This window comes from Heterodontus francisci, chromosome 6 (assembly GCF_036365525.1).
Source record: "Heterodontus francisci isolate sHetFra1 chromosome 6, sHetFra1.hap1, whole genome shotgun sequence".
NCBI lineage: Eukaryota > Metazoa > Chordata > Chondrichthyes > Heterodontiformes > Heterodontidae > Heterodontus > Heterodontus francisci.
This window is the reverse complement of record NC_090376.1, coordinates 118,136,054-118,155,557: the sequence shown is the minus strand read 5'-3', so window position 1 is coordinate 118,155,557 and position 19,504 is coordinate 118,136,054. Positions and strand designations below refer to the sequence as shown.

The window sequence follows — 19,504 nt, the reverse complement described above, 5'->3', positions numbered from 1 at the left end:
AGCAGATTCAATAGTAACTTTCAAAAGGGAACTGGATAAATACTTGAAGGGGAAAAATTTTCAGGGCTGTGGGGAAAGAGCAGGGGAGTGGGACACATTGGATAGCTCTTTCAAAGAGCCAGCACAGGAACAATGGGCAGAATGGCCTCCTACAGTGCTGTAAGATTCTATGATTAAAAAGTTTTTAGTGTATTAACAAAAGTTGGGCAATCTTTGGTCCTTTCCTTATTCACGTGATTACTACAATGTTCATGAGATGGTGCTACAAATACAAAAATGATTTTGATGATCCTTATACAACAGAATAAAATGCACAAGCTGCTTACCGTCAGTTCTAGACTTCTTGATTCCACCATGCTCAGATTCCTCGTGGCTTCTTTTGCGATTAGTTCCTGTGAAGCCATTTAGGCCGTCCGTAATTAGATTATCCCGATAAAGACTGCTTGCGATGCCATTGGTGTAGAAACCATTTAGTTGATGGTTCTGCACGCTGCACAGGAACTGGGAGCATTCATGGAACCCCTGAGCCAGGGCAAGCTCAGCTGCTGTCAACCCATTAGCATTCCTCAAACTGCACAAAGGAACATGGAAACAATTACACTCCACCTTATCACAGCATTTCACACATAGGAAAGATCTGGACATGTGGGAAAGATTAGTTAGGGCACTTCGTTGAAGGCGATATGAAAAATTGCATTACAATAAATATATTAAAGTAATCTGCCAATAACAGTATTAGAGTATTATTAAAGCATTGACATATTCCATTTTGCTGGGCACTGAAATTAGCTTCACTTGATTTTCAAATATTATAAATCAAGCTTGGGTACTTGAAACAAGTTTAAATGGAAGCAGCAAATCACAAGCAGAATTATTTTTCTTTTAAAAGTTTCAAACAAAACTGTAGCACCTTTTTTTATTCCCTCACTTGTACAAAATACTTGTCTTTGATCGTTAAACTGATTAGGGTTAACTACAAATCTCTCAGCAATTCACTTCTCCCTGGGTTGGTCATGTTGTTTTGAAAAATGGCAGCTCACACCAGTGATACTCAATAGTTCTTCAGCTCCAATACAGCAATTGTTATAATGAAACATATATTTTCAAACACTAAATGAAATAATTTAAACAATTCTCTGTTATCTCTTTGCCTCTTGCTTTCTTTTTTTTTTCTACAGCTTATTTTTCTGGGTCTTGACAACCCATGCATTTGCGTTTGGTTCTGTGAGCCTCACCAGTATCAGCTGATATTACTTGCTTTTAAAACTGAAAACATCAATATGAGAAAAGAGTTCTCCAAATGCCTCATTCACCAGGTGACATTCAGATAGTTGCCTGTCAGAGTTAACTTACTTTGTAATTTCTTTCCACCAAGATTCATTAGTTGTCCTTGAATTGTAACCAGGGCCTTAATCAGTACATAAGAAATAGGTGCAGGAGTAGGCCATTGGGCCTCTGGAACCTGCTCCGGTTTGCAATAAAATAATGGCTGATCATCTACCTCAACTCCACTTTCCTACCCTATCTCTTAATTCCCTTAGAGCCCAAAAATCTATCGATCTCTGTCAATATACTCATCAGCTGACTGTCTACAGCTCTCTGGGTTATAGAATTCCAAAAATTCACAACCATCTGAGAGAAGAAATTTGTCCTCATCTCAGTCCTAAATGGCCAACCCCTTATCCTGAGATTGTGATTCATAGTTCCAGACCCTCCAGCCACAGAAAACAGCCCCTCAGCATCTACCCTGTCAAGCCCTCTAACAATATGCAGTGTTTTTACAGCCGCACTGCAGAGTAACAGTGGAACAGCCTAAAGCTGGCAGCAGAAAATTTGTAATGGGAGGCATTAACACAGGACCCTTCACTGACAGAAAAGTCTAGCCAAGTCCATCGCTGGTGAGAATAAAATCCCAGACATCTGGTTTGGCAGCAATTAATGTTTTAAGGAAACGGAGACTATTTGTGTATTCTCGACCAAACTAAACATCAGAATCTTTTCAAAGGTGCTCTTCCCAGCTGCTAGCATTTTAACCAAGGAAATTACTTCCTTCTCCCTATGCGTGCCATCCAACTCTGCCCACATCTCCTGAAACCCCTCTCCAATTCCATCCTCACCAGATACCCCCTCTCTGCAACTCCGTCCTCACCTGACATCCCTCTCTGCAACTCCGTCCTCACCTGACACCCCTCTCTGCAACTCCGTCCTCACCTGACACCCCTCTCTGCAACTCCGTCCTCACCTGACACCCCTCTCTGCAACTTCGTCCTCACCTGACACCCCTCTCTGCAACTCCGTCCTCACCTGACACCCCTCTCTGCAACTCCGTCCTCACCTGACACCCCTCTCTGCAACTCCGTCCTCACCTGACACCCCTCTCTGCAACTCCGTCCTCATCGGATTCCCCTCTCTGCAACTCCGTCCTCATCGGATTCCCCTCTCTGCAACTCCGTCCTCATCGGATTCCCCTCTCTGCAACTCCATCCCCACCTTTGACACCAGGCACAATAATTCAATCCTTTGTCTCCAAAATGCAGACCATCCACTGAGTTACCTCCAGCCTCTTGTAGACCCATCTACTCCAACCACAACTCCATCAAAAAAATCCATCATCTGCCCCCACCCCAAAAATGTCCATCACTTGCTGGCGCCTCCACTGCCCCTCACCCCAAAGTATTTTACAGCTCCTTCCCCAATCTCCCATAAGCCTTCATCAAACCTTTCTCTCTGCAAGAGCCAAAGGCATAGACAGCCCCCACTTTTCAGGTACTGCTCTTCCCCTTGCACCTCTTACCCACCCAATTCAAAACTGCAAGCATTTTCCTCCTCAAAGAGCTCACATGCAACTCTGTTTCTCCAGTTACAGCCCAGTTTCTAATGTCACTTCACCTCGCATCGTCAATACACAAGTCCTTGCTTATCCAGGAAGGAGAGAGTCCAGTCTGGCTCTATCCCACTTGGTCAAGGTCTCCCAGGATATTCCATGTTACTCCAGTATCCCCACCTTCCTTGACCTTGGATGCAGTTAGTCACTCTATCCTTCTCTAATATCTCTGTTCTGTAGTCTATCACTGCGACATCACCCTCTCATACCCGCATTCCAACGTCCCAGCACAGCTAGCCCTGCTTCAAGCAATGGCCCTGTGTCCCGAGCCCACGCTCTCACCTCTGGCTTGATCCTGGATGCCATTCTTAGCATCTCCCCACATCACTCCTCCAGCCCTAACCTTCATATAACAGTCCTTTGGAGACATCTCTATAAAGGACAGGCTAGCTCCCACACATTTGCTGAATACATCCTGCTTTACCTTTCTACCACACCCTCGCCATGCAGTCTATCTGAACACTATCTGTGGAATTGTCAGAAATCCCCATAAATATTGGCAAAATCAAAGTTGCACTGTTTCTTTTTAGCCATAAACTCTGCACTCCACCCACTCCTACTCCTCTTGGCTGTATGCCAGAGCTGAACCAGATAATGTGCAATCTCACTGCTCCTCGACATGGCTGAGCTTCGAGACATCACATCCAATCCGTCGCCTGGACCGCCCCTGCCTTTCTCTAATGCTCCCTCACCAACATCTTTTGTCATCTCCAGGCTTTTCCTGAATTCCATCAGCACATGGGATAACATAGCCTAATTCTACTGCCTGCATCTGATGCCACGCTATAGCCCTCCGACGCCGCGCTCTAGCCCTGCTGGCCCTCCGACACCCCGCTCTAGCCCTGCTGGCCCTCCGACGCCCCGCTCTAGCCCTGCTGGCCCTCCGACGCCCCGCTCTAGCCCTGCTGGCCCTCCGACGCCCCGCTCTAGCCCTGCTGGCCCTCCAATGCCGCGCTTTAGCCCTGCTCGCCCTCCGATGCTGTGCTATCTGAATTCCAATGGCTCCCCATTCCCCAATACATTATTTTCAAATTGCTTCACTTCATGGAGAAAATTTTCTAGTCTCACTCCACCCTCCTCCTATACCAACTCCACACCCAATTTATACCCTCCACTCTTCAGTCTGAACTATTGTGCAGCACATGCTGTGCTCCACTTTCATGCCTCACCCCATGTTCCCTGTTCAGTCTTCCTGACTGTGCACTCCAGAATTCTCTCCCAAGATCACTCACCTCATCTTCCATCACCTTCATAAACCTCCTCAAAAACTACCTCTTTGAGCATGTCTTCAGACACCTCACCAACTCTTCCTCCGATTTCTGCTCAATATTTAATTCAACCATCTCCAAGAATGTACCTTGCGATATTCATTAGGTTAGAGGTGTAAGTAGTTATTCTTTTGAAATCAGGCCTCAAATTTCATTTGGACAGGAAGAGATGAGCTTGGCTGGCAGTAAGGTTGGAATTACAGTGTAGTGGTGAATAAAGTTCACTTTTCAATATCTGCAAGGCCCATTTTTAAGAGCTAAGTTTGCTCTCAAAAGCCTCGAATGTTACTGCTACCAAGCTGGCTGCGTGCTCTTGGACTTCTCTTCAGGTTTGAACCCTTAGGAGTGATTTCCTCAGACTTGTTCATTGTCCTGCATTCTAAAAATCAGTCAAATGTCAACCAATCAACATTCTCTGGAATCAAAAGCCAGTTTTGCATTACGTTACAATGGATAAATCTGTTTTACCAGATTTTCAGGATGTTTTTTAAAAAATAAAATGTGCATTTTGTACTTGAAAAGCATTTCTTTTTAAACTGGTGTAAACCTATCAATTTTTAAAAGGATTAAATCAGTAATCAAAGGGATTAATGATGTGTCACAGCAGGACAAGCTGTGACAAATCCTACAATTGTTGCAACCTAGCATGATAAGCACCTTGTTCCTGGCCACAGTGGACACTTTTCAGATAGGAACGAACAGCAAAAAAAAATCCAAAAGATTAACATGTTCGGAAAGTTTATCCAATAATATTTAAGTGATGCAGGCTCATTTCAATTTCTAACTAGAATATGCTTAGTCTTCTAATTTTCCTGGCGGGGCGGGGGAGGGGTGCTGGAAACTAAATAAAATACTTAAATAATAAAAGTAAATTGTTTTTGGGGTTGCCTATGGTCAGTTTGTGAACTTAAGTTTTATATACAAATTGGGAGATTTCAGAAACTCACACCACAGAGCTACCTAGTGACCAAAGCCTGCAGTGACACTGACACATGACACAAAAATTGATGGGAAATACTGACATTGTAACCTATAGTGGTAAACGCTGACAAGAAAATCAAAAACTGTGACAACAGGAAATAAAGTTTGCGGACTGGATGTGTATACACTATGCAAGTTTTTTTTTTTTACATACTGATGATTATTTTCAGAGGGCAGTCCAGATACAACTGTCTGACAAATTAAAGTTATCTGATAGGCAAGAGATGGTAGAATCCATAGCAATACTACAGGTCTTCCAGAAGTGCCACAGCATGGCCATGCTCAAAGGGAGTAAGAACTGGAATCCAATTCTGTACATGAACAATATCAAACAATATCTAAAGCCCAAACTAACCCACCGTCTTCCTCTTCCCCTTTATTGCCTGATAAAAGACAGAAATCAGTGCAAGTTCATACGTGCCAATTCAACATTCAATTGGTAAAATGAAGTTGGTTGGGTCCCTGTTTGAAGCACTTGGGAGTCGTAATTAAACTATTATTTAAACCCTTCTCCTCAACTTTGGAAAAATACAAGAATATTAACCCATCACAGGAAGCTCTGCTGTAAATATCTGTAACTGGGTAAAACCTGCCAGACATGTCCAAAGGTCTCAAAGCCAAAGGGTGTAATGTAGAACTGAACTCAGGGTTACAGGTGAAGACCTCATTAATGAACTTGGCAGAGGAGCTCCATGAGACAACAGCAAAGAGGCCAGAGACAGGCCTAACATTTCCAAAGAAGCATCTGTAACTTGGACAGATAGATGCAAGAGGTAGATGGATGAGCTGGTATTTTCATCAGCCAATGGCAATTCAATCATGGATCATTGAGTACTTCATACAACCAGCACCTACAGTCAAGTGAGGAAATAACACAAACACACTCACTCACTTGTCAAGCCCCAAGGCAAGTGGAGACTGAAGGGTATAATCGCCGGCTTGCACATAGGCAGTCAAGGGCGTTGATTGCTCATTTAGCCTAATAGAGCAGTGTCATATTCAGCAGCAACCCCCGGCTAACTCAGCAGCTCTATTTACTATCAACGGCTCAAATAGTACCCGCTTCACACCCAGTTTCTAAATAAAGGTTCATTCTCAAAGCTTAGAATGTTACAATGCTGTGAGATGGGACTCAAAGATTTGAACAGCCAGAAAAGCACCACCATATGATTGCGCAAGAATTATTTCACTCGGTACTGTGGTCTTGAGTAAAACGCAATCGACAGAAAAGAGTAAGCTGGTTAGAGCTGAAGGAAGCTCCACATGCTTCTGGACTGGTGAAAAGCTGACAACAGTCAACAAGATTACAAACACATATGTCCTGAAAACCATATCCTGCAAAGTTGTGATTACAAACTGCAACCGGATGCAAGAGGCAACTCCTTGAAATCTGACCCAAGGGCATTTTATCCCTTTGTAAAGAATGTTTCCACTCACTCCTCAGCTGTTCTTCTGCAGTTGCTGAAGCAACTTTACAGAAGATGAAGGAGACAGAGAAAAATCCATGACGAATAACCCACCATTGCCAAGTGTACAAAGCCTTTCAACAAGCCAACAGCAGTTAAGCCCTAGCTTGCAATATGCAAACATGGTGGTGACTATAGCACTTAGCCCCCTACAACAGATCCACCTGATTTGGGAGAGTATCTGATAGAAATATAGAAAGATTTATGGCACAGAAGATCATCAGTTGGCTCTGCATCCTGATCTTCAAGGATTCAGGCATGAAAGGGAACAAAATTTGACCAGAGAACAATACCATGTCTTCTCTCCACTGTGGGGTCTAAGCTGAAATGTTATCAAATTTAGGCCAACTGTGTGGTTGATTTACTGCTTGAAGCGCAGTGTGAGGTTTTCTTGGGCAAAACTTAGGAGAGTTCGCAGCCCAACAGATTCAGAAACATCAAAGATAACATCAGCATTCATTGATGGGCTCTCTGTGCAGTCAACCAAAGACCCTGGAAGCTGGTGAGCACTCTGGCTGTCCCCATTAAGCTCGTTAACATAAGTCAAGCAACGCCAAAGCCCAAATCCAATAAAAACCAACATGAACTTTTATTCGCTGGTCACTGTGCATCATTCCTGCATTCTAATGCAGGTTAGCGACAGGCTTATTGTTATGGATTGACCAGCTTAAAAGAGACAGTTATGCATCAGCCTGTACAAGGTCAACCTTACAGTGAATCCAAGATCATGACAAGGACAAACAGTAAATGTCATGAACAGTTTGATGTAGTTGGCAACATGCTTCCTCACTTTTATGGTTTTGAAATGAGACTTTCATGTGAAGATGCTAGAAGGCTTCAGTATGAGCCCATCAAAATTTAGTGGTAAGAAAGAACACCAAAGTGATACAGTGCACCAACACGACGGGGACAGTCATGAAGAAACGGGCATAATTGCTGTAGCCGGGACATTTGTGTCTATGTCAGATGAATGACTGCCCAAAGGTGTATTGTACAGCCACCCATGAACAGAAGGACAGTCTGGAACCAAAAGAAACATTTCAAGGATAACCTGAAATGGAACCAGAAACTTGGGGAAACTTTAGCCACAATGGAGAGGATGTAAGTATGCTCAAGTACAATGCTATCCTCTTTGAAAGCAACAGACTTAGGAGAAGAGCTGTGCTGTGGAAACAAAAGCCATCAGCAAATGGGCAATAATAGATAGACAAGTGGCAATGTGTTGAGAGCATTATTGGTCTATGGCGACACTCCTAAAAACAGTCAACACTGTTTCTTTTACTAGCATGGGTTGGACATCTTTGCTTAGGAATTAAATTCTACTCCACCTATACTGAATACAGCTGTCCAGTGATTTTCCCCTCAACTGTCTACCTCTCAATTTTGCTTGTCAGCTCTAGTAATCAAGCATTACAGAAACGTTGACAACAGGCCAATTTATAACTGACATACAGCATTCAGGTTATGGTCCAACTTAAAGGCATTAATTGAGTGTTGTGAATGTTAATTGTTCCAGTTTCTAGTTCAAACAATATGCATGGCGATGAGAAGGGTGCAATGAAAAGATATTAGTGCTACACTTGTAGCATGTATATTTCAGAGGGAATAATTTTTAAGTTTGTTTTCTAAAAATTCAAACACCAGTTCATGGCTTTGAAAATTATTCTAAAGTAAATATTCCCATTTTCAAAAGCAACCCAGTGAAAGAAATGAAAACTCATTTAAGTTTGATCCAAGATTTATTTAAAATACTCAAAAGGATATCATAGCATAAAGGAGTAGTAGTACTTGGCTAATACTTAGAATTTATGCTGATTTTCATAAGGTTTGTGCATTCCATTATGGAGTACTTTTGTAACTTCATTGTTTTTCTATTTGTGTCAAATTTATCAACTGCCCAATGCAAATACAACCGTCAACAGTGACCACAAGCTCCTGTATTTCAGCTAATAATCGATTTAAATATAATAGATAGTAATGCAATTTTGCTCAAAATTCCCACAATCGCAGCTCAGGACACCCAATATAATTCAATGGTGGAACACACACTAACAAAGGTTTTTCAGGCATCTAATTAAACAACACAAACTTTGAAATGCCCTTCAGTTTTAGTGCCTAATTGAGATTCATACTTCAATAAATGGAGCAAGTGCTGAAAATAATGCAGGAATATAATATGCACCTCAGCCAAGCTGAGGAAACATTTTTCAGCATACAATATTCTCAAAATATTAAAATGTTGGCTTCATAAGAATGGTTACAAGCCCAATTATCCACAACTCTTGCAAATGAGCTTGTGCCTGCACTTTTTGCCTTCAACTTAAGTTTGATGATCTTGGAATATAGCCAATCTTGCTTTGTTTCTGCCATCATGACCACCAGGTCTGTTGAATCTGATACTCCAGTAAGACCACTGGTCCTCGGGGTACCTTCCTAGTATCCTCAAAACATGTGCCCCTACCCTTTGCTGTCTTCATAATCTCTCTCTCTCCCCTCCAGTCCATTGTTGCTTCTCCATGCGAACTTGCTCAAGTTCATCCTAACCTGAACAAAGCTGATTACTGTTAACCCGCGAGCATTTGCCCTTATATTGGTACTTTCTAAAATAATGAAAGCTGTAGTTAACCTTTCAATTATTTAACACTTTACACTTCTAGTGTAAACCACAACCACCAATATTGTGTTGTGCATAACCATTCCATTAGTGGCATCATTGCATACTTCTTGGTGAATCATTTCATTGACTTGAACATCTCAGAAGGCTTTGATGGATTCTGGTACGGTGCACTTAAGAGTACCATTGCATCTCCTGCCAAAGTTATGTTCATGGCAATCTAGTTTTCTCTCAGATTGCTCTAACTGTACCGCAATTGATTTATTTATTTTGCTTCTGTTAGCTCAGGGTGCAGTCTTTTCTCTCGCTGTTCCTTCTTTATATTAATGCCTATTCCACTCTTCAGCTGATGATTCCATTGCATGTTCAATCAATCACCTTCAGACCACATGTTCTGACTGTTCAAAAGCTCCAATTCATCCAATTCCTTTCAATGAGCACTGAAATCTTATTTCTCTCAACTGTTACATTTTAAATGTTTCAGATGCTCCTATGCACTGTCCTTTCTTGCTTCTTCCAAGCTCCAAACATGCCGTTGGTCGTCTTCTTCAGTGCCCTGAAATTAAGACTCATCACAGTGTCTGACTCCAAACTTCCAAAGGAGTGAAACTGGAACTCATCTCCTACAAAACTTCCTTTCCCATACAATCTTCAGGCTCTTAAAACTCAACACTGACCTTGTCTGGTCTTGTACTCTTTTCAATCCCTGGCAGTGTGCTGCACTGTGGGCACAGTCCTTCCCTGTGGCTTTTCAGTAGTTGATGCTGTTAGATTTCTACCATTAACAAGTCAAATATGGTACCTGGTAACGCCTGGTGGCAGAATTGTGTATTCAACAATAAGTACAAATGGAAGCCTCTGATGGAGCTCATCTGACCACTGAAACCTTTCCACTCCATCACAATATAAAAGCTGCTTTTTTTTTTTTGCATAGTGTCCAGGAAGAAAAATATACTTTATTAAACTCAGCAAATGCAACATAAATTTTTTCCAAACAAAAGTGTCAGCTCCCAAGCGATCACCTGGGATTACGTACAGCTCCAAGGATAGATGGATGCTAGGACAATTGGACCTTTCAGGACTGAGATAGATAGGTTTTTATTGGGTAAAGTGTATCAAAGGATATGACAGGAAAACGGAGTTCAGGTGCAGATCAGGCATGGTCTAACTGAATGGCTCCTCCTGTTCCTCCGTTCCATTGCAGAAGGTATTAGGAGTACTGCACACATCACGAAGTAGATCATGGTCCAAAATTATAAGAATATCAGCATCTAGGCGAGCACTGCTGGCATCTGGCAGGATTGATTCTGGAAGATCTTTATGGCTGGATAAATGGTTGGGGTACAAAGGAGTGGGGCTCCCACCTAAGCTGCTGGGTCAGTTGCTAAAATAATGCTGGAAAACCAAAACCTGGGAGGAAATCCTGCTGATTCAACCCAAACTTAGGTGAAAGAAATAAAAGAACTTGTTCTTATGCAGTGTTAGATCATGCCCTTGAGTTGTTCCAAAATGCTTCACATGGGTTGAATTACTTCTTTTTAGTCACTCTTGTTGAAGGCAGCTAATACATGCACAGCAAGACTCCACAAACAGTGGACGATCAGTAAATCAGTTTTTGGCGTTGGCAATTGAAGGAGGAATGTTGGTTGAGACTCTAGTAAAACTGCTTATTATTCTTTGAATCAGGCCCTGGGATCTTTAACACTCACCTGAACAGGCAGACAGGACCATGAGTTAACACACATCCAAAGGATGGACAGACAGAATGCACAAAAGATCATTTGGGAGTTTTCCCACAGCTGAAGTGAATAGTGCAGAAAACACATTGGTCACTACTAACTACTATATGGTACTGATATTCTAACGACAATATTGTGTGTCCACATCACTTTCAATTAATAAATCCCAACTACAATTACGATCAGAATAGGGGTGCATATATCAAGCGTGTGATGCCAGGGTGGTTAATAAATATGTTCTGTGAACCCTCAGTGCAGCCCAATGTTATTATTGTACATCATTCACCATAGCTGCTTTGCTGCAAAATCTTGATCTCGACGGATTCTTGCTTCGCACATCCACATGATAAAGGCACAGAAGCAGTTCCAAACCTGCCCTGAGTTGATCAGATCACATAACAGAAAGATGTGAATAGTGGGAAGTGATTCGTTGCTGCATCACTGGGAAATGTACCAGCATACAAACAGGAGCATTTAACAAACAAACAGGCACACCAAATTATCCTAGTCACCACTTTGTTACCTGTGTCCAATGCAGAATAGATTAGCATTCAAACACAATGGCAGCTTACTTTGTGGTCACTTCTGAAAGACGGGTTTCCAGAGTTACTGAGTCACACAATAAAGTTATTGGCCTGATGATCTGGATACCTTGACAACAACAAAATTGGATTGCTTTTGAAAATGGAGAGTGAAAAGCCACTGTGCATTTGCAGGGAAAGAATTTTAATATATTTGTTTTTAGACATGTTGTAGTTCTGGAAAATGGCTTTCCAAAAACTGCTGACAAGTTACTTGTTGCCTGTATTATAAAGCAAACATTTTATTGGGGTTGGACAGCAATATTTACAGATATACGACAGAGTGGAAATGTGGAACCGGGATTTAAGAAAAACACCAATTTTATGTAACTGAAATTACATTTTAATTTTCGCCTGTAGGATTGATAATCTAATGGGACTCAATTTCTTACAATGACATGTAGGATTCAAGCAGGGAGGGGAGGACGAATGAGTAGAAGAAAATAGAAGGTGTTAAAAAAGTGGTAAGGAACTCTTAGCTTCTTTCTAAAAGTATGGCGTTAAACAGTAAGTTAACACTGTTATTGCAGTTTTCTCTACAGTAAAGCGGTTATTATTTTAGATCTGAATAAGTTGCAAGTTTCATATCGCTTTCAACCATTAAATTGTTCCTGATTACAATCATGCGGCAATTAAATTCAATAAGTAAACCACTTTTTTTCTTGTAAAACTTACATTAAAACAAAATTTTCTCAACTTAACTATATTAGTTTACATATCTGAAGTAATTTTAAATTAGGGTAAACAAAGCATGCACAACTAAAAGATCTATAACTCAGTTCCTACATAGCATTAAAACCAATCACCACAACAAATACCTCAACGGTATGCCTTGTGTGCTGAGGGGAAGCGATACTGCGCACTCAATGCCACAACTGTAAGGTTTCCATGAAGCCCCTGTGGCAGTTTCAGCGTTTCTATTGGGAATGATCCCCCTTTCTAGGATTACTTCAAAATCAAGTCAAATTCAAATTACGTAGCTGGAAAACATTTGACATTTTTCAATCTCTTAAAGACTCAATTCTCGGCACTGTTACAGTTACATGGGCAATGGCAAATAAAACAGATTAAGGGGTGCTGGTGAAAGTAATCTTAACAATGAAACAAGAACATGAATACATCTTGAATTAATAATGCCATTTAACCCATTTCATATTATTTCCAAGTCCTGTACTGGCCGTAAATATATGGAATACTTCTATCCATTCATGTGGAGTATTTTAATTTCTGGAGCAGCATATACTAACGTGGGCTCCATACAGAATGAGGTTTGCAGAATTAAAATGCTGCTATAAAAGAAAAAAGAATTAAAGTGCATGATATATGGATTATTTCTCTATTCCAAGTATTTACCTGCAAAAGATGGAAACATTTTACTTCTAAAAAATTGAAATGGGTGAAAAATCATTACAATATTAATAATTTGTATCTACAGTAACCCCCCCCCCCCCTCCCGAGGCAATTTCGGATATCCCCATGTTCTAATTTAGTCATACTATTTACAGCATCATTTAAACTTTACTCCACATCTTCAATCTTCTGGTATCTGATATCCCCTTTTCAAAAATATTTTACGATTAACGTTTACTTGGCTTTATGTGGTGGATGCCATACATCTGATCCAACTCGGAGAGACCATTTAGGGATCTCCTGCCCCAAGAAAAATTTAGAAAGCTTATTTAATTTTATCTGCTACCATGCTTGATTATTTTACCTGCCCCAATTTTGACTGCAGAGCTCGACTGAATTTTGATGCAACCTGAAGCATGAAAATCAACACCTTGGCTAAGGTGACTTCTTTCTGTACATGTGTGCACCTCTGGAGGAATCCTATTAAGCTGCAGTGTAGGGACTTAAGGCTATCCTCACTGAACACAGAGGGCACTAGTACCGGAAGAAAACATTTACTGCACATACAAGGGCATGGGTGTAAGGGTTCAACTGATGCCTAGGGTTTTCCTCCTTAGTCCCATTACTTGCCCATCCAAATAACATCCTTTCAACCAGAAAGTCTGGCTGTTTCCATCCTGAAGAAACCATCCACCTTCTTATTTCCCCTACTGGCTCCAAAAGGCCCAGTCAGTTGATAAGCATCTATGGTCCTCCTAGATGAGCAACACTCATTCCCTCCAATTCCTGTAGATGGTACTTGGACCCCACCCCATCCCCATGTACTGCTCCCGAAAGTGGTATTTCCCATGGACCTTCCTGGGTTCCATTAAATTGCTTCCTGATTAAATAATGCCCTCAATCCCACTAGCATTTTCTACAAAAAATTTAAGACTAAGACCACACAAAAAAAAACAAATCCTAGTAGCAGCAATGACCCAATCTGGGAGCAGAGCTGGCAATTCAACTAGAAAAAGACGCACGAATGTCCAACTTGATCACACATCATCCTGCAACTGAATACATTGTAATACGGATAGAACACAGATAGGAAACAGGTCAGAATTTCTCCAGAATTCCTGATCCACCTACCTCTTGTCAAATTTCAATCAAGAAGAAAGATTTTAGATCCATGTTATATCTAGGGAACCAGGGCAGGTAACCATGACATCAGTGGTTGACGACATGTGTACTGGAAAAAGCAGTAAACTGCCAACAATAATTATAGTGTATCCAAAAATCTTACCATTTTAGTTTCCTCTTGATATTCAACAAAGGCTCATAGATGATGAGACCAATAGAGAGTGGCAATAGAGGAGTAGCATTCAGAAATGTTTTTAAAATTGATTTTCGATGTCTTTGAGTGGAATAGCTAATCAGGGAAGAGTTTCAAATTAAAAGTCCCAAATGTTGCAGCAAACACTTGTATTCTATTTCAGAAAGAAGTGTCACAGAAAACCTAAACTAAACTCGTTTCTGCATTCTCCAGTGTCCTGACCACAACTTCTGCCCTTCCATCCACTGGAACCACACCCCCCACCTTCCCCCCACTCCAATCTCTAGGTCTAACTGTACAAGGCAACTGAGACTAAGAAAATTCAGGCAGCCCACAAGCAATTCCACACTTTAACGTGGAGCACAATATTTCATTTCACTCTTGCTCCTGTGCCAAACCTGCATCCTACTCTGTCGTGACTTAGGAGTCTAATCTGCTTGCAACAGAATCTAAATTTCCTTCAATTGATAGCACTTTGCAATTCAGGATCAAGCTCTCGCACCTTTGCTTGCACTTCAGCATACCGCCATTGGGTTCACCACTATCCCCTGTTTTTCCTTCCCTAAAAAGGTGGAAAAGGCATTTAGATTGTGCTGGTCTCTTCATCCTAGTTTAGTTCCTAACAAATAGTTGTCACTGAGCCCTTCAGCCTAGCTCAGTCCAGTGCCATCATTGCTTTTCAAATAGTATGCCTGCCACAATGGAGCTTAATATTCCAACTCTGGCCTCACCAACACTTTATAGTGCATCACTTCCTTACATTTCACTGATCTGCCTGCAGATAGCATTGCTCGGTTTGTCGTGGCCTTTACTGCCACGTCATGACATTTTCAATATTTGGCCAACAGTCAAAACCAACTCTAGCCCCACTGTTCACTTCCAATATATTTTTGCACCAACATACATTACCTTGTATTTATAAGTATCAACAGGGATTCTTTACTTATCTGCCCAACCTGCACTAATCTTTGGTTCTAAAGACCCTGGTTCCCATGTAATTTGTCTTCATCTTCTTTGATTAACTAAATCAAGGTAATATGAACAGAAGAGTCCCACTGCCAACCCTTGATGAACTCCAGCTGTCCACGCTGCCTAGGTGAAACTACTCTTTTATAATTACCTACCATTTGTTAATTTTATTCAATTTGCAAATTCTCAAGTTTTCTCTGAACTGCCAAAATATTTGAGGATTTTTTAAAAGGTAACCTACCCCAGCACAATAGTGACAAAGACAAGAGGATATCGGGGAGTGCATCTGAGTAATACTGTGTCCCCCATGGCCACAAAACGAAGATTAATGGGGGTTACTACTGGCAGCACTACTGTACGCCATATACTTGGTTTATTTCCAACTCCCTTGGACTCTGCTAGTTCTCTCTTTTCCTAAGTGGTCAAGTGTCTTCCACAGAACTTGGGACTTGCAGCTATTTAATCATCACAGGCTCTGCTGCAGTTATGTTAACAACACCAAAATGTGTGCGCCATATGTATATATTTTATTGAAAAGTAATAACCATAAAAGCTGGTCTTAGTACATAGCCAGTTTTGAAAGAATGGATGGGAAGGTGCTCGTAATAACAATGGATAGCTGGGTGATGCAAGACAATTCTAAACACACCCAAACTGGGGAAAATGTGACTGATTAATAAATATCAGGCTTCAGAGATTAATTTGAAAAGCCCTTGAAAGATGGAGTGGGAGGGAGAAGTAGAAGAAAAAAAAAGGCAAGTGAATGCTATAACTCCGGCTTATGGAATCTTCAACCCAAATAAAATTCAAAAAACATAAACCATGCTCAAAAGCATTCCCTGCCCAAATGAAATTTATTAAAATCATGGAAATCGATTGAAAAATAAAATGTGAATGCAATAGCTGTACAATTATCACTGTGTAAGTAATCCCAGTGCAAATGTAGTTTAGTTTTTTTGTGTGCTATTTTTTAACTGTTAATGGCTAAATAATTAAAACATCTGGACATTAAGAAAAAACTAGCACAAATTTAGCCAGTTGATTAGGGACTTAAATCTTTAACTGAATGATGTGAGTGATCAATTCCACCGCGCAAGTTTTATTTAAGTAATTGAGGAACTCACTTGGGAACTTGGCGAAAATCCAAAAGAGCTAGACACTACTTGTCAGAATCATCGCTCGCGGTTGAAAGGGACCAAGGCTTTAAAGGAACTTGAATTCAACTTAGTGAAAATCCACTGAGAATATTTCTGAAGAATGTGTCCAAGATGAAACCTTCACATTTGAGCACACAATGTTCATAGCATTATCTTTTTCTGGCTAACTTAAGGTTCACATTTTCAGGGGCTACAATGCCACTTAACAGCTGAACAATTCACAGCTAGAAGTTACATGTGTGGTGAAATTAACGGTAATTAGAAAAAGGTAGAAACACACAGTGAGGGGCGGGAGATTATCAGGGTTTCAGAGGAATGCCCAGGGAATTCTCCTTCATGGTTAAAATTAAAAGACTGGGTCCACTGACTTCTGAGTTCAAACTCGCAATCCGTGCTCCCATTGTGTGAAATTCCATGGTAGGAGCACAAGAGTTGCTAACTCTACCCTATCATGTTCATTCATAATTAAAACCCTTTGATTCATAGTGGATTCTTTAAGTGATGGTGGGGGGGTGGGGTATGGAGTTGACGAAGGAGGAGAAATCGAAGACATTAAAGAGAAAAAAATGCCGGGTTAGTGGCTAAATTAATGGAAGCAATCAAGAAGGTTAAGAACAGACATTAATGCATGGAACAAATCCTGCATTGTTGTATCATTACTCTACTAAGCTTTAAATGAGTTTGCACAATGCCACATTCCAAGGACAGATACTGAAGTTGCCCCACCCAGTAGGATAAGCATGAATGTGCCCACATTGCATGCCGAGACCAGCTCTCCACAGAGAGCACACTTTTCAGCAGAGGTTTCAATTTAAGAAAATGGGGGAGGTGAACTTCATAATTTTACAAAAAAGATTAAATTAAATTCTGGCAGCCCATTAAGTAAAGTGCTTATAACCCAAATATTGTAACACACTCCCTACTTAATGGGAACACCTTAGCTTCTTAAACTACTTAGAAGAATTCAAGTTACAAAAATTGGAGGAAAAAGAAGAAAACTTCACCTTTTAAAGGTAAATTACTCCTACAGTCTGTCTTTTTGTTAGTCTATTTAAGAATTCAAATTTAAATTTCAAAACTGTTTGGAAACCAATCAGTACAGCACTTGACAGAGCAACTGCTCAATGATAAATTAGTTACTAAATATTATTTAAATATATAGATTTTGATTTATTCATTCCATCAGAAAATCACGGTCATAAAAGAACAATTTTATCCAGTTTTAAATATAAGTAATGAAAGCGCAGAAGGTAAAGGTTGTAGTATTCTTTATTAAACATTAATTTATAGAGGTTTAACAAATTAACAGCTAAACAAGTTATTGCATTCAGTTGGACTCTTGGTTTTAAACGGAGCTTTATGCTGTAATTAAAACACTGAGAAGCTGGTTTCCTGAATGCACATACTTGCCAGAGACCAACCCAGTACGAGTGCACCTTGGAAAATTACAGGATCACCCCTCAACATTTTCTGTCCATGAAATGTAATCAGAATACCGCAGGGAGTCAGCCGACCAACTTATACTCTCAGCAAGCAAGGCTCCAGTCTGGAGCATGCACTGGGAAAATACAGCCCTTATATTTTAGTTAATCGACACTTAACTTTACCCACCCAACTACCAAAATAACAGACAGACAACAGATCTGTTACAGGATCTATTAATGGTCCTCACCTCTTACACCAGGGCCATCTTGTAATCTGATAAATTGGAAGGTATTTAGTTTAGTGCAACATTCACCAGAACAATATGTGAAGTTACTGGAAAAAAAGAGTGTTGTTGAAAAATACTAAGGGCAAGTATTTCAGGGGATTATTTTAGTTGAAAAATCCTCGGGTCAAAATTAAAGCATACAGCTCCTTTAAATGTGTCGTATACCCATCACCCTTCGAGTGTTTATGAGCTACGGTGCTGATTATTTAAGCGGTGCTGAAATGTTCACTTACTCTGTTTTAGCCCCATGAGACACAAGGACATTAAGACAATCCAAACTTCCCGATCGTGCTGCTTTATGGACAGGGGTTTCTCCCACAACGTCCTGTAATGAAATGCGATAAGTATTACTGTCTGGCGACTGGGTGTCATGTATGGAGACCGATGTACACCAGCTGTTCAATATCACTTCCCAATTCAGCTATAAACTGGGCTTTTTCAATAAAGGTACATTAATCCAAATTATGAACTAACTAGAGAACATCTCGTTTCAAAAGTAGACCAAATACTGAGATTTCACGACTGCATGGCTAGTGTTATCTCAGATAGCTTTATTTCAAAATTAAATTCTTTACTCATTCTAACTTTACACATTAGCCAATAACAGAAAGTGTGATCATCAAGCCAATTAAATCTGACCCACCCAGCCAGCCTTGCAACCACACACTTAGAGCAACACTGTTCCCTGGGAGAAAACTTGTGCGAAATCTGGGAAAATCCTCTCCAATTCTCTAAAGCAACCAAGCAAGTTGCCAGGAGACCAGTTTCCTAGAACTCATCACATTCATAATTAACTAGCAACTTACCCTTCCCCAATCAACTTCAAAAGGGAAATGTCCACTTCTCTCAGGATCTTGTCAAGTTCCCTTTTAAGGGGCTACAGCAAACTCATACTCAGAGGGCAATGAATCTGGAATCTAACTTAGCTGTGCATGATGTTATGGACAAGGTCCTCTATGGGAGACGAACACCACACCCCAACAGACACCTCTACTCTTCTCTATATAACGCCCCAGTGCAATCCCCCAAGTTCAGCTCATCATGCCTGTACTGGCTTTTTTTTTAAAAGAACGGTGGTGTTTAGTTCCAACCCCACCCCTGCTTTTTGTCCATAAGTAAGTTTTTCACCCTCAAGTACCTGTCCACCTCCCTTTTAAAATTACTTATGGAACCAGCTTCCATCACCTTTTCAGGTCGAGCATTCCAGATCCTGACAACTCTGAATACAAACATTTCGCACCACTAGATCTTCTGCCAGTGATTGGGCGCCATGGATTGCCTTTGTCAGTGGGAGAGGTCATTGCACCTCACTGGACAGCTACCGCCCGCCTCAAACCGGGCAGCCCCCGGTCAATAAGGTTCTGTCCTGCCACAGTCCACCTACTTCAATGGGTGCTTGGAGCTCAGGGTCACTGCCCGAAAAGTGGACTGCGACACCGCACCAAACAACATGAAAAAAGGAAAGAAGG

The 19,504-nt window shown here is 40.9% G+C and overlaps 1 protein-coding gene across 5 annotated transcripts in view; it reads right to left on the bottom strand.

Annotated features, from left to right (window-relative positions):
• ankrd10a (ankyrin repeat domain 10a) overlaps positions 1-19,504 on the bottom strand; it is a 67,082-nt gene that overhangs the window by 20,035 nt on the left and 27,543 nt on the right. For 4 of the 5 annotated variants that reach the window (XM_068034172.1, XM_068034168.1, XM_068034169.1 and 1 more), the window contains 2 exons: positions 18,269-18,360; positions 327-571 (listed from right to left, as the gene is read on the bottom strand). In XM_068034172.1, coding sequence (XP_067890273.1) covers positions 327-571; positions 18,269-18,360 — 337 coding nt within the window. Of the gene's footprint in view, positions 1-326; positions 572-12,351; positions 12,482-18,268; positions 18,361-19,504 lie in introns of all 5 variants that reach the window. The other variant, XM_068034171.1, reaches the window with a different exon arrangement.